The 16092-nt window shown below is 42.1% G+C and overlaps 1 protein-coding gene across 2 annotated transcripts in view; it reads right to left on the reverse strand.

The window, feature by feature from the left end:
- The window catches only part of OTUD3 (OTU deubiquitinase 3), a 30664-nt gene extending 15061 nt beyond the window's left edge, over window positions 1–15603 (reverse strand). The window contains exons 1-4 of one of the 2 annotated variants that reach the window (XM_513073.9): window positions 15220–15603; window positions 7423–7571; window positions 3470–3582; window positions 291–413 (exon numbers count right to left, since the gene is read on the reverse strand). In XM_513073.9, coding sequence (XP_513073.8) covers window positions 291–413; window positions 3470–3582; window positions 7423–7571; window positions 15220–15440 — 606 coding nt within the window. In that variant the 5' untranslated portion in view covers window positions 15441–15603. The remainder of the gene's footprint in view (window positions 1–290; window positions 414–3469; window positions 3583–7422; window positions 7572–15219) is intronic. The other variant, XM_009449775.5, reaches the window with a different exon arrangement.
- Between the last annotated feature and the right edge of the window lie 489 nt (window positions 15604–16092).

The following is a 16092-nucleotide window of genomic DNA, read 5'->3' on the forward strand; positions in this document are numbered from 1 at the left end:
AAAAAGGTGTGGATTAATTTTAAAACATAAAAATAATTTTAAAATTCCATGTATCTTATACACATACAATTGTAACTATCAACTATCAGAAAAAGCAAAATAATAATAAGCAATTTTATCTATCACTCTCACCTAAACTAAGAAATAAAAAATATTTTTAAAATCAGGCCCACAGATTCTTAATGCCAACTTTCCACAAAAACATCACTGGTTTTTAGCGCCAGATATACAGCTCTCAATCTGTTTCCTGTAGGGCTGGGAATACGGGAGAAATCCGAGGCCTCACTCACATCCGTCTGGAGATGTGCAGGTGCCTCTGAGTTGTCATTGATCCTCCGAACACTGTCGTAGTGCTCTCCATACCGATATGCGATGTGTAACTCCCTCACGCTGCTTTTCTCTGTACCACGAATCTGTAGACAAAAGAAGGGGCCATGCCAGTGAGGATCTGAACACTATCAACTTCTGGAGAGAAACACCCACCTGGACTGCTGAGGAAGCCCAGTCAGCAGGTCTATGCAGACACTAATTGGGAACACACCTGGGATATGTCACAAGCAATTTCCAAACTACCTCCTTCCTACGCGTGTATGCTTCCGTATGCTTATTTAATATGTAACTCCATGGAAATAAATCATGTAAGAAATTCAAAAACCAGGGGCAGACTTGAGATGAAGTTAAATAAGCTTAAGCTTCAGAGGCTGTATTACCTCTGAGCCCCTCTAATGCACAAGCCCCTTCCAAGGGGAAGGCCCAGGGGCAGATCCAGATTTGTTGAGCTTGAAGCCCTAACTATTTGAAGGCTCTCTTTGAGGAAAAAAAAAATGCAAAATTATAAATATAAAACTGGTAGAACCTCTCCTAAGACCTAGAAAGGGAGTCCTACAAATGAGTGGCCTGATGTTTCATTAGCTTCAAGGTAAATCCACCCCTTTCGTTAAAACGAAAATAGCATTTTCTATTAACCACCTAAATGAGAAACATCAACAACAAACCCAAATCTCCTACCTACGTCAGCTTCAAAACAAAATTACATAAAGTAGTACGGCCTGCAGCGCTCAACCCTGCAGGCGCCACCCACAAGGTATTCTATGTGAACTACACCCCTGACACACAGCACAAGAATGGGGCTCCCTAGAGTTGTGCAGTACAGAAGCCCTAAGGTCTGGGCGTACCCCAAATAAAGCTCGCCACCTCCAAAGAAACTCTCATTCTAACTTTGTCCCTTAGAAAGCCCAGTAATGGTTCCTTTGTTTAAACTCCAAAACATCAGCACATTCTTTTTACTGAAAATCACACATAGTAAGATACTGCCCTTACTTTAAACAGTATCCATGGTCTAAAGACAAAGCAAAAACCATGGAACAAACAGGAACCACACAAGTCTAGATGTCAGTAGCGTGGAAGCTTTTCCAGTAGAATACGCAGATCTCAAGTGCAGAGTCTGGTTTAGACACATACAAAATAGAGAGCACCATTTGTCTCCCAGGAAGAGCAATGGGAAAGTAAACAGTTTATTAGAATCTTTGACATAATCCCTAAAGCACTTACATACCTAATAATAATAATATATATACATTATGAATAGAAAACCTAACTGGAAGAATATTCACCAAATTGTTAACTGTGACTTTCACGGGCAGATTACAGAGGACTTTCACATTCTATGTTACATACATCTAGATTGTTCACAGGAGCACATATTCCAATTATAACCAGAAAAAAAATGTAGGTTTCAATATCTCCATGGTGTGAGTATAAGCCTACTCTTCATTAATGAAAGAGCTCATAACCATGAAAGTAGCAACCAATGCAGTTTCAGTTCTTAAATTTTATAAGATGCTTCACTGGGGTAGGAAGACATAGGGGGATCCAATGGAAAGATTAGTAAATTTATTTTAAAAAGATGTACTTTCAATGCTCAGGAATTTATGAAAGAGAACACTACAGAAATAAATTCAAAAAAAAATTTACCTATGCAGAAATGTCTTCCACAACTACCTAGGTAACTAAGAAACTTTGGGAAAAAAGTCATCAATGGAGGAAAAGGCAAGCTGATTACTGAGTTGGTAGGGAGTATTCCCCTTCAAGGTGAGGGTCATTATGCTGCGTATTCAAATGATTTTGTTAACTTCTGCAAAACAGTGTAAGTTTAACGACAAAAAATAGAACAAAGGGGTAACCAGTATTTTTGCTCAAACATCGCCCTTGGAAAACAGAACCCCATGGAAAATGTGATAGCTCTATCTGGTACCCTGATGTCAGGACATCCGCAACACTGCCCCAAAGAACACAAGCAGATACTGTTTCACTCCTGCTCCTTCTATCCCCATAAGGTAAAATTTCTCACCATCCCTGGACTATCTTATTTTGTTGTAGCATAGTTTTGTTAAAAGGACACTGTGCCAGGGACAAAAGGCTGCATTCTTTAATATGACATTCTGGAAAGGCAAAACTATAAGGACAAATCAGAGAATGGGCTACAAGAGGCTGGGTATTGGGGGAGGGGGCCAGTGATTACAAAGTACAAAGAGCCTGGAAGTAACTTTTTCGAGAGTAGACTAGTCTGTGTTGATAGTAGTGGTGGTTACATGACTGTGTTTGTCAAAACACATAGAACTGTACACTTGGAAAAGGATGAAGTTTGCTACATGTAAATTATATCCCTATAAACCTATTTTTAATCAGCAAAGGCTATGACTGAGCAATTTACAAAGGAATATATGCAGGTGTCATATGAAAAAAAGGGCACTGTTACCTTTATGCTAATAACACAGAAGTGTCCGTATATATGTGGATATGGATACATGTGTGTATGTGTTTTAAAAGTGTGTAAAAACGTTGTGATATGTTCCTTTCCAGTTATGTATCAATGTTTTTATAGCCAAGTGTGTGTGAATGACAGGAATACTCACTAAAACATTAACAGCAATAACCTCTCTCTGGGTGATTCAATAAAATTTTAAATATAATTTTTAATAAAATTTTTTTCTCTTTACGAGCTTTTTCAATTTTCTAACTTTTCTACAAGTACTGTATTTTAACTTTTTAATTAGAAAAAGTGAGAAAGCGGTGAGTGGTGGAGCAGGGCAGAGTGGGTGGGGAATTAACAGAAACCACATGCTCAGTCTTTAGGAGCTGAGGTACAAAGCAACAGGCAGCACTCTGACTTTAGGGGGTGACAGCCTGTGTTTCCACACTAGGTTCTCTGTCCCCAACCTGCCCAATTAGCTGACTGTTGAATATTTATAGCATTTTAAAAGATTTCTAAATTATACTCCGGACTCCATTTGTACATAGCACAGGGATTACTTCTGAGCCACCACAAGATTTTTGTCTTTGGTTAGGCTCGTAGTCCAAGTTACTCCGCATAATTCAATGTTCACAGGTCAAGCCCCTCATCTTCGGATATTCCCAAAGCTGACTTAGAAATAAGAGCTTAAGATAAATGTTTAAATAGGTGACCTACCTGCCACAAAGGGGCATTAAGTTGATGAATCACTACATTCAACTGATGATTTCTTGCAAAGGCTACAATTGCATCATTGCCAGCAAAAGTACCAGGCTTTGCCAAACTGGCCACTGCATGGAAATAGGAAAGAAAAATGACGTCTTTATAGTGGAAAAATCCAAATGCAAACATGCTTTGGTATTTACTGAGTTCCAGATAATGAGAAACAATGATATATATCTGAAAAGTCCATTAACTTTGTCAGAGTCTAGGAATTTAGCTAGTTGAGCAATACAAGACTGCTACTCAGAAGAACACTAGTCATTCATAAAGCAAAGATCCATTTATTTATTCTGCAATAAATGTTTACTGATTACTTCCAATATACTAACTCAATAAAAGGCACTGGAAACATAACAATAAACACAGTAATCTTAGCAGCTTGCATTAGTGAATGGTTGTTATGTGTCAAGCACTGATCTAATCACATCTCATAGACAAGTACTATTATACAAACCATTTTATACACGAGGAAACTCAGATGCAGAATAGCTGAAAACTGTGCCAAGGTCAAAGAGCTGGTACACAGTGGAGCTGAGGTTTCACCTACGCAGCCCAATGCCAAGGTCCTGGCTCTCAGCCACTCCATCAGTTTGCCCTTGCAGAGTTCACAACCAGTGAGGGGCAAACAAGATAGGCACTAATGATGCACAAGTGCTTCAGGAAGTGCATGTGCAGTAAGAATTTGGCCTTGCCCAAAGAGAGGTCTGGCCTTTATCCTGGGCTCCTGGGAGGTCACTTCTAAACCTCTGGAATTCCCAAAGGTGATGAGAGTGTCTGTTATTCATGATGGGCCTCTCCACCACATCTGGCATCAGACCTTTGTGGTGGTGATAGGGTGAGAGGGGAGACTGAGTTCAACCACTTAGACATGCAGTAAATCAATACGCAAAACAAAACAAAACAAAATGAAAACCTCTGGACACCAAAGTTAGGGTAAGCTTCCCCAGGTGACAATATTCTATGTGTACTGTCACACACAGATGCTATGAGGAGAATATGCCCTGAGGACAACAGAAGCTTCGTGTCTGGAACCTTTCCAGACTGTCCTATGCATCTCTTCCTTTGGCTAGTAGTATTGATCTGCATCCTTTCCCCGTAACAAACCGTAACCGTTAGCATGATAGCTTTCAGTGAGTTCTGTGAGTCCTACTACCATATTATGGAACCTAAGGGAGGTTCTGGGAGACCCCAACTTGTAGATGGTACCAAAAGTTGAGGGAAGTCATGCAAGGACTGTGTTCTCGAACCCTGCAGTTTGGCTAACTCCAGGTGGTGAACATAAGCCAACGTGGAATTGAGGAGCGGGAGGTAAGGTGTATCAGAGGAGCTTCTCAACTGAGACAACTAAGCTAATACTCAAAGGACAAGGAGGAGTTAAGACAGGAGAAATGGATGATGTTCTAAGAAGAGGAGAGACAGACACGAGAGAGAGAGAGAGAACTCTAATATGGCAGGAACTGAGAATTCTGAGATGGAGAGGTGGAGAAGTGAGAAAATGTTGGGGGGAATGGCAAGAGATGAGGACAGAGAAATGAGAAAATCCCAGATCATGAAGAACTAAAAAGTCTGGGCTCTATCCTGAGGTCAACAGATGAGTCACCAACAGCTTTTATACAGAGGAAAAACACATTTAGATCCCCCTCTGGCTGTTATGTAGAAAACAGACTGAGGGAATCAAGAGACAATGATACCGAACAGTATGGAGGAAATCTAAGCAAATGGCCACAGAGGTCTGATTTTACGGGGTAGTAGCAGTGAAAGAAAAACTGCTGAGGTAGAGTGATAACATGTAATGAACGGGTATGAGAAGGGAGGAAGATAAGCATTAAGAATACTCAGGTTCTGACCTGGATACTTGTACAGTTGGGGGAAAGATGTTGCTGATTCTCTGAAGCCACAGTCTAAAAGAAAAGAATAATCCTAAAGATACAGCCAGATGCAAGGGTGACCAGGTCCTTAATAGTATAGTGAACCATTCATTTATTCACTTTATGAATGTCTACCAGATGCCGGGCACTGCCACACCGCAAAACAAAGACACACAGTCCCTGCCCTTGAGAATCTCACAGTACAACAAGGTAGGCAGCACACTGACATTAAAAACAGGTAACTATGACTCAAGACTCACCAATGTAACAAGCCAAGCCTTCAACTGACACACAAAGAGAATGTGCAGACTTCCAGGTTTCTTTTCATTTCTGCTCTGGCCGTCAAAGTGACTTCTTACTTCTGTGATGCTCAAATTCTTAAGCAGCTCCAAGCAACAGGCATGCATAGTGACATTTCAAGAAAACACCTTTCCACTGTTCATCTCAAGTGACTATCACATTGGCAACCGAAGATGAGTTCCCTATCCTGTAACACCCCAAAATCCACCATGTGATCTTCACTGACAGTGTTCAAAGTGGAGTTTCACATCACAAACTAAAAACCCGTTTCATCCAAAATGATGTTTTCATTGGATTAATGACACAATTCATTTCGTACAGCACTAAACTACAAAATTTGTCCCATATACAAACATTTAATTTGTAAACTGCTGACTATCCAGTAAACTATGCATATCTGCTAGCCAAAAAGTAATCCCAGGAAGAGGGACCATCTGAACTCAGTGATTGGTACAAACCACCCATTGGAAGTTTTGTTGCTCTGTGTCTGGTGCCTACTGAGTAAGTTCTTTCCTAGTAAGGAATGGGAAACACTTTGGGATCACTGATACCTTTTCTCCCAAATGTCCCCCTCCTGCTGCCCTCTCTCTTGCTAACGGTACAGCCAATTACCCATTCCCTAAGCAGAAACTTCAGAATCACTCTTGTCTCCTCCCTCTCCCCTCCTCACCTCCAATGTGTCCTGTCAATTACACTGCCAAAGTGTGGCTTGGTTTGGGCCTTACTCATTATCCTCAGTAGCTACCTTGATGGAGACCTCCTCTACTCTCATCTGGCCAGTGTGGAGACCTTCTAACTAGTCTCCTTTATCAGTCTCTCTCCCCATCCATTCTCGGCATGGCCTCCAGACTTAGCTCTCTAAAACAAAGGATCAATTCTCTTTCCTGATAACAGACAGAAAAGACTATAAGCCCTGTGATGAAAATGCCATTTGTAAGACATATCAGCAGCAAGCACAGTAGATCCTCAGTAAATATTTGTTGAAATTAAAGTTTACAAGTTCATATGCATTTTCTATAAGATCTATGCCTATTAAATAGGAACCAATTAAAATCACTAACTGACTTGCCTCAAAGAAAACAGATTGTGTTTGGGGTTTGGGTGAGAAATTAACATGATTTTATTGGGTTTTCTAATTTTAAAAGTAATACATGATCATCTAAAAGTCAGAAAAAGTCTATAGAAGATAATTTAAAATACCATAGTCCCATCATCCCCAGATGGCTAACGCTTACTAAGGGCTTATTTTAATTTTGTTATCTAATTTAATCTTCACCAAAAACCCTAAGAGATAGATGCTATTATTATCTCCCTTCTATAGAAGTTTAAGGAGAATGAGTAATTTCTGAAAAATAAGTGAAGCTAAGAATTAACAAACAAAATGTTAGTATCTTTCCAGACTTTTCCTACTGTGTCTGTATACCTTTTAAAAATAGGATCAACCTATACAAGCTACGTTATAGCCTGCTTTTCCCACCCCACAGAGTAAGAAGTCATGAATCGCTTTTCAGGTCAATTAACACCATCATGTTTATTAAGGGCATATACAGCTAAACCTACTGATCCCCAACTACCTAGCATACTGCCGATAACCAAAAGTAGGCAAACAAATATTTCTTGAATAAATGAATGTCGTGATTTATATAACCAAACCCTTGGCTGGGAGGGGGGAGGATGCCAGTGGACTTAATTACCCAATGCATTACTCCTGAAGGACACAATGTCCCACAGTGAACCTACCATGCTTCTCAAAAGGAATGTCATCTTCTACAAAGGGTTCAAAATCTTCCCGCTGCTTTATCATGTAGTCCACTGTCTCCTGTCTGTGCTTGAGATGATTTCGTGAGTGTCCCTCCAATTGATCACCAAGAGCTCTGAACAAGCAATTGCTGTCAAAACAACAACATGAGTCAAGACCTTTCAAAAATGAACTTAGTTCGTCTAAAACAATGATGCTTCATGCCAGATCATCCATGGAAATATTTTGTGCACATAGAGGTAAAGACTCAACTCTAATAGTCCAGGATTCTTCCAAGACCACGGGGGACAGCATGAGGGCATATTCAACCATATTACCTTCTTGAGAGGCAGCAAACAAGGATTCTATTCCCCATGTACCAGCTGGCTGACTCAGGAGAGTCATTAAACTTCCCTGGGCCTCAGCTGCTTCAAGAAGTGGAGCCGGTGATACACTAACCACCTTACTACAAGGTCCAGAGCTTACAGGCCATTCCATGCCTAAGGGCTATGATTTACAGACCCTCTTCCAAAATCATGTCCTATCTACAGCCTCTTTTCTAAAACAAGTTCCACTACAGCTACCCAGCTAAGTAATCATTCATTTAACAAATAGTACCCAAAAAATAGCAATTTGTCAAGCTGCCAATACTAACAACTGAACAATACTCTCTGTTTGAGTCCTAAGAACATAGTGGAGAAAGTCATGAGAAGGAAAGCACTTGGACAACAAACAGTTGTACTATGGAAAGACACTTCCTCCTTGCCTCCTCACTTAGCACCCAGGGAGCAACAATGCCATTGTTATTCCTGCCAAATGAAAACTTTAAACACCACATTTTGTTTCTCTAAAATTAAAATACTGGTAATAAACTGTAAGAGTTATCTTTACTTTCAAACCCCTCAAAGGCTTCTAAATTCCAAACTATCACAAACACAGAGGCTTAGATACACAGAGACTCAAACAAGACAAACACAATCTGGTATCCTTAAAACTACAGAAATAAACAATTCTGAAGCCAAACAGTTGTCCAGTTTTACACCCAACTGTTTACTCTTCCAAATGAAAAACTATGATACTGTAATTCCAAAGTATAAACTCATCACTTTCAGAAAGATTTCATGTCTAAATGTGTAGGAAAAAAGGGGGTTTTGTTTTTCAACTCAGAAAAGTGAATTTTCAACAGAAAGCTATAGAAAGGCTGGAATCTCTTCTAATGTATAAGAATATATACTTTTTTTTTTTTGCAGGGGAGGGGAGAATTAAGACAGCTTCTATAAATTAAAAACCAAGAAGCTTTCCAACAATCTAAGACAAGATTCTAGAAGGAATGGAATATAGAGTTCTGTAGGCTAGACTGAGGTGTCTTGCTAAAATCTGACAATGGCAGTCTTTTTTCAACCATGGAGAAAAGTAAGTTAATCGATAAAACAATTTAAATGTCAAGCTTTTCCCTCAAACTTTTCTTAATCAGCATCTGCCACCACTAGCCTATTCTTGAATTTAGTTTAAGAGATGTGATTTATCACAAATTTATGTAGTTATTTTACATTTAATGTACCAAAATTCATGGTATTCTACAGTTACATGTTTGCTAGGAACTTTTAATAACATGAGCAAATGTTCTCCAAAAAAGTAGGTGTAAAACTGTATATGCCACATGAACTCAACCAAGTTCATCTGTACACTATACACATACACAGACATAGAAACACACACAAACGTATGCCAAGAAAACACACAGAAACAACCACTTAAATAGTTCTTACAATGTGCCAGGGACTGTTCTAAACACTTTATATGTATTAAACATGTTGTGTCTCACAACTCTGAGATAGGTCCTATTACCATCCCTCAGGGGAAACCTGCCCAAGGTCACAAAACTAGTAAGTGGTAGGCCCAGGATCCAAGTCCAAATAACGTGGCTCTCGCTTGAATGTCAACACCAAAATGATAGCCATAGTTACCCCTAGGCAGCAGAATTAAAAATAATATTTAAGAGTTTTAATTGTTACATTTTTTAATATGCTTTTCTATACTTACCAAACTTTCTTTGAGCTCACCCAAAACAAGCCAAAATAGACAAATCACTTCCTTTTCTGACAGGATTACAAGGTAATGAACAAACACTCCAGTTACCTGGGTTTCCTTAGGTGAGCCCAATAAGAGCACTCAAGAAACTCATGAGAACAAAGCACCGCTGCCCAAAGGGCCTCTAGGAGATCTGGGCCACTTCCTGAGTTCACACTCTCACCATTACCTATAGCAGGGCTTCTCAATCTCCACACTATTGACATTCCAGGATCATTTTTTTGTTGTGGGAGGCTGTCCTGTGCACTGTAGGAAGTTTAGGAGAATACTTGGCCTCTGCCATTAGCTGCCAGTAGCACATCACTACCTCCCTCCCCATCAGTTGTGACAACCAAAGATGTCTCTAGACACTGCCAAATGTCCCCTGGAGGGCAAAATCATCCCTGCTTGAGAACCACTGTGTTATAAGGATATATGGCAGGTCTCGCATTTGAGTTCACAAAAACAACCAATTACATAAAGAGCACGCAAATGTTTTGAGTGCGCAATAATTTACTATTAGACAATATTGCAACACACGCACCAAAAAACCTAACGTGCTCTCTAGACTGCAGTAATAATAGTAAATGTGCAGAAAAAGGAAAAGGTTTTATTATTTGGGGTCAGACCACAGATAGGGTACTAGGTACCATTCTAGCTACTGTATTTTAAGAGAGACGTATTCAGATAAATGATGTGGCTTTAATACAATATGAAGAACTACTAGTGATGTTTGGCCTAAAGAAGGCTCAGGGGGACATGATCAATACCTCCAACTGTCATGTGAAATTAAAATTATACCTGTATAATAAAACGAAAACCTGGAAGCCACAGAGACATAGATTTTGGCAAATAAAAGGTAATTTCACCTTAGCTCTATGGAGGTAGACTATATAGACTCAGGATTCTGCCAATTTCTATAACTAGCAATTCACAGCAATTGTCTAGATGTGTGTTGTTTAATAGTGGTTGCTAACCGCATGTGACTACTGAGCACCTGATGTGGCTAATCCACAGTGAGGTGTGCTATCAGTGTAAAATACTAGATTCTGAAGAGGTCATATAAGAAAATATGAGAGATCATCAGCCGGGTGCGGTGGCTCACGCCTGTAATCCCAGCACTTTGGGAAGCCAAGGCAGGCAGATCACCTGAGGTCAGCAGTTTGAAACCAGCCTGACCAACATGGAGAAACCCCGTCTCTACTAAAAATACAAAATTAGCCAGGTATGGTGGCGCATGCCTGTAATCCCAGCTACGCAGGAGGCCGAGGCAGGAGAATCGCTTGAACCTGGCAGGCAGAGGTTGCGGTGAGCCAAGATCGTGCCATTGCACTCCAGCCTGGGCAACAACAACGAACTCTAATGTCACCAAAAAAAAAAAAAAGAAAGAAAAAGAAAATATGAGAGATCAATAATTTTTATATTGAATTGTATGTCAAAATAGTATTTTAGATACAATAGCTTAAATAAAATATACTAAAATTAGTTTCACCTGTTTCTTTTTAATGTGGTTACTAGAAAAATTTTAAATCACATACGTGGTTCATATTCTATTTCCCCTGGACAGCGCTGATCTAGATCACTGATTCTCAAAGTGTGTTCCCGGACTAGGAGCATCAGCATCCCCTGGGCACTTGTTAGAAATGAAAATGCTGGGGCCCACCCAGGCCTACTCAATCACGCATTCTGGGGTTGGGGCCCAGCAACGTAGCCCTTCCAGGTGTTTTCACTAGCAGTCCAGGTGGTTATGTTGCATACTGAAGTTTGAGAAACACTAGTTGAGAATCTAGACTCTAAATCAGTCACTCTCAATTATGGATGCATATAAGAATCATCTGTAAAATTTTTTTAAAAAAACATCAATAACCAGGCCCCACTCTAAGATTCTGATGTAGTTGATCTAGGGGAGAGCCCAGGCCCTGAATTGTTTCAAAAGTTCCTCCCCAGATATTCTAGTATGGCACCCAATTGAAAACCACTGAGTGAGGCACAAAAGATGGCACTGCTGTTCAGGTGACACAGGCAATAATTAGACAAGATGATGTGTGAATGCCCTTCTACTACTATGATCCTGCAATATTAAAAACAAAACTAAAAAATAAACTACTTGTTAGTAATAAGATAAATAGCTAAAATTAGTGATTCGTCAATGTTTCAATTTTAGAACACTGCTAATGAGTAATGTAACTCAGAACTACATTTAGTAAGACACAACTAGATAAGTTCAGAGGGATGTTAATACTGTACTGCCTAATAAATAGAGTTATACATTCTTTTCACACTATAGCCAATCATGTTTTTAAGGAAAACATCAAGGTTAAACTATTTCTTTCTTGCTTTGAAAAATGAATCCAATTTATGTGGGTCCACCTTCCAGATAACACGGGAAATATGAAGCTGGTCCAGGAAGCATTACAAAACCCTCTAAGTAGCTCCCTGATTAATCTACACTAAGCTGACTCAACCCATGTAAAGGCTGTATTACAGGATATTGGTTAATTCATCCCTAAACCCCCTCAGGTTCCAGAATGCTACAGGTACCATATTGCCAACAATGAACATGCTCATAGATACTGTATCAGGCTACTCCAGATTGTAATCAAATCTGAACGAAAACAGGGAACGCTAGAGATGTCAACTATTTTTTAATAGTCTTTAACTTCATTATATTTCACCTGAGTCCTTAATAAACATTAATAAAAGAATCCGTTGTCCAGGCGCGGTGGCTCACACCTGTAATTCCACCACTTTGGGAGGCCAAGGCGGATGGATCATGAGGTCAGGAGTTCGAGACCAGCCTGGCCAACATGGTGAAACCCCATCTCTACTAAAAATACAAACAAATTAGCTGGCTGTGGTAGCAGGTGCCTGTAATCCCAGCTACTCAGGAGGCTGAGGCAAGAGAATTGTTTGAACCCAGGAGGCAGAGATTGCAGTGAGCCGAGATTGTGCCACTGCACTCCAGCCTGGGTGGCAGAGTAAGACTCCGTCTGAGGGGGGTAGAAGAATCTGTTGACACCTGCCAACCCATCACATACACAGGAAACACCATCCCCTGCAGTGATAAAGTCTGTCATCACCACATTCGAAAGGACTAGGATACTGACGAGGGCTGAACCACAGTCCAGCTAATGGAACTCATGTGAAGAACTTGTGAACAGAAGGTGGTTAGATCCATGAAGCCCACACAAGAGGAAATATGATCATTTTATCTAACACTGTCCGAAGAACAGGAACCTTGGAAGAGAGACATGAGCACTCCAGTCAAGCTGGTTTCTGGAGCCTAGCTTCACTGCCCGTTACTTCTACCCTTGTGCCCTACACTACCCGTCACCCTAAACAACCTGTAGATCCCCAAAAACATCGTGTCCTTGTGCCTCTATATATACTACTCCTCAGATGGGACCGTTCTCTTGGTGTACTCCTATTGGTCCTTCATGACCCAATCAGAGCATGACACCCTCTGAGAGGCATCTAGCAGTGTATCCAATGAGTATTTACCGAATGAACGAGAAGGACTTCCCGGCCAATTCATAGAGTAGTAGCCTTTTCCTTCTCAATAGTACCATTATAATCAGTCACTGTTACTAAAAATATATCAAACTATATTTTAATTATTTGTATCATCTGTTCTCAAAGTGTGACTCAAGGGACCGGAGATGTGGGAAGGTCTCTGATATGCTTTCAGGGTATCCGTGAGTTCAAAACTAAGATGTAATGTACCTTTTTCATTCTCATTCTCTCACAAGTGCAGTGGAGTTTTCCAGAGGCTACCTGATGCATGAAGTCATCACTCTGATAGCTAATGGAATGTGTGTGTATTCTTGTGTTTTAAAACTTTGTTTTACTTTCTAATATAGTAAATACTCATAGCTATAACCCATATAAAGTTCTTTCGGTTTCTCAGTAATTTTTAAGAATGCCAAGAGATCTTAAGACCAAAAAAGCTGAGACCCACTGTTACGTGTTTCTACCTTAGGCTATGAAGTCCTTAAGTATCTTAGTCATCAACATATTCCCAGCACCCTACTTAAGGTGTGCTGAATTAACTTGAAAAGTATGCTGTGTGTGTATGTGGGTGTGGGGATAGGAAGCAGAAGTAGTACCCCCAAAGTTTCCCATAAGCTTATGAAAGCCCCCTCAAGAGTTTACAACTCCCTGTGCTGATTCCTCCTCATAAGTAACCTTCTATTGAGTACTTCAGTTTCCTGGGCACCCTGACATTGAGAATACCATACCCAGTATAGCAGACACAAGCAATCCAATCATTTGCAAGGAAAAGCCCCAATGTCCCACGCCAATTCCACTGTATTCAATTGGTATTTCTGTTTCTATAAGGGTGTCTTGGGCTTATGCTGAGGCTAGCTGACCTCCCTCTATTATTTTTATATTTCATTCAGCAAAAACGTACTGACTGCCTTCCATGTACCAAGCACTTTGCCAGATGATGGTGAATAAATGTAATCAAGTTCCAACTGCATCTTAAGCAAAAACAGCAACGCAGCAAAGTGTGGTGAACTCTTTGTGAGCAAAAAGAAATCCAATCTGCCTGAAGCAATGAGCATAAACAGGAACGGTGGGAAAGGGAAATTAGGACCAGTTCACAGTCTTAATCAATAAGCTGCAATGTAATGTGAAAATTTTTAAAACACCTTCTTCTGCAGTTAATATCTAAGGCAATTCCTGGCCGGGGGTGGTAGCTCATGCCTGTAATCTCGGCACTTTGGGAGGCCGAGGCAGGAGGATCGCTTGAAGCCAGGAGTTCGAGACCAGCCTGGGCAACACAGCAAAATCACCGTCTCTACAAAATAACAATAATAATGAACTAAGGCAATTCCTTATGGTCTTTAATTTCATTTTAGTCTTCCCTCTGCAGGATCTGAGCACTCAAATACGGGGAGGAAAAAAACAAAAGCCAGGCTGTTATTAACACTCTCTCTTCCAAAGTGACACACAGCTGACAACCAGACCCCCTTTTACCTGCCCCTGCAATGGGGATCCTAACTGTTCTCCCCTCTTCCTGACCCTTTTCCTTCTTCCATCCATGTTCCTGGAGCCATATCCCCTTTCTTGAAGCTAATTTTCTTCCTCCTCCCCACTCTCCCCCTCCGCGTTCCCTAAAGAAAGCTGGACCTGGATTCAGTCTAAGTCCCAAGAAAGCTTGGGTAAGCACCTTTGCTTACAGAGAAACTGAGGCCCATGGAAGCAAGAATTAGAGAAGCTGCCTTCAGCTCAGTAAACAGGCGACCTAATTTCACAAATGTAAATGGGGGCACCACCCAAAAACCAAGGACTCAAAGGAGGCAAAGCGTTCTACCAAGTGGGGCTTACTCAAACTCCTTCGACTGGTCTTATCGTCATGATAACTGTTTTTCCAATGCCTGGCTCCATCTCATTCCTTCAGAACTCAGCTTAAATGTCACCTTTGAGAGGGCCCTTCCTGGCCACAATCCAGTGGCCCTGCTCCCATATACGGTCTCAGCACCCACTTTCTATTTCGCTCGCGGCGTCTGCCATGATTAGGACCCTTTGGGATCCCCGCGAGCGTCTCGGGGCGAGGGGCTTGTCCGCCTCACTCGCAGCTGGACGCCCTGCACTCGGAGCGTGGCTGGCTCGCGGGAGGCGCCCGGGCCGCCCGAATGAATGGATGGACGCGAGCGGGCAACGGTCGCCAGGCCGAGCCCGGCGCGTCCCCCGGCGCCGCCTCCCTCGCTCCCGGCCCGCCTCACCCGTCCCCCGGCACCTCCCGCAGCTTCAGCCCCAGGGCCTGCAGCTGGTTGGCGAAGCTGACGAACTCCTCCTCGCAGCCACCGCCGCCGCCAGACTCCGGCCGGTTCCGCCGCTCCTTGGCCAGGGCCCGGCGCGCCGCCCGCTCGTCCCGCTTGCGCTCGGCCTCGGCTTTCCGGCTGCCGCTGCCCGGCCGGCTCTTCGCCGCCTGCTTTCGGGACATGGCCTTAGCCTGCAGTCCCCAGCGGCAGGAGGGAAAGCCGCAGGACCCCCCAGCGTCCGCCTCAAGCGTCGAGAAGGTAAAACAGCGCGGGCAACGGAGCCCGGCGACGACTACGCAGCAACCGCGCCTGCGCCGGCGCCTGGCACCCCGGTCACTTGATGGAATCCCCGCCTCTTTTGCGGGGCTCGGCGAGCAGACGCCGTAGAGAGCTAGAGGGGCACCCATCTTGGTTTGTTCTATTCCGCCCTCTAGTGGTGGATGGTACTCAACGTGAGTGGCAGGAGCGACCGGAGAGGGACCAGAGAGAACAAAGCAGGAACAAGTCAAGCAGAGAAATTAAAGATGATAGAAGAGTGGAACACAGAGCAGCGGCAAAAGTTAGGACCGGAGATGAATAAAAACGATTTAAACTCTTGCTGCGAGCCTACTACAGTTGGATAGGCACTTTCACACGGCTCATTCTTGTTTAATTATCCCCAAATTACAGGAAACTGAATCTGAGTGGTTAAATAATTTCAAGATCACACAGCTAAGAGGCAGAGCTTTGCCCTGGCTCCAAAGCCCGCATACTTGTTTATTTAATCCTGCCCTTCATCTCTCCGCCTTCCTTCGTAACTCAAGGGAGAGGTCGCCCTTCTGTCCAAGACCACTG

The sequence above is a fragment of the Pan troglodytes genome, chromosome 1, assembly GCF_028858775.2.
Source record: "Pan troglodytes isolate AG18354 chromosome 1, NHGRI_mPanTro3-v2.0_pri, whole genome shotgun sequence".
In the NCBI taxonomy this organism is placed as follows: Eukaryota; Metazoa; Chordata; class Mammalia; order Primates; family Hominidae; genus Pan; species Pan troglodytes.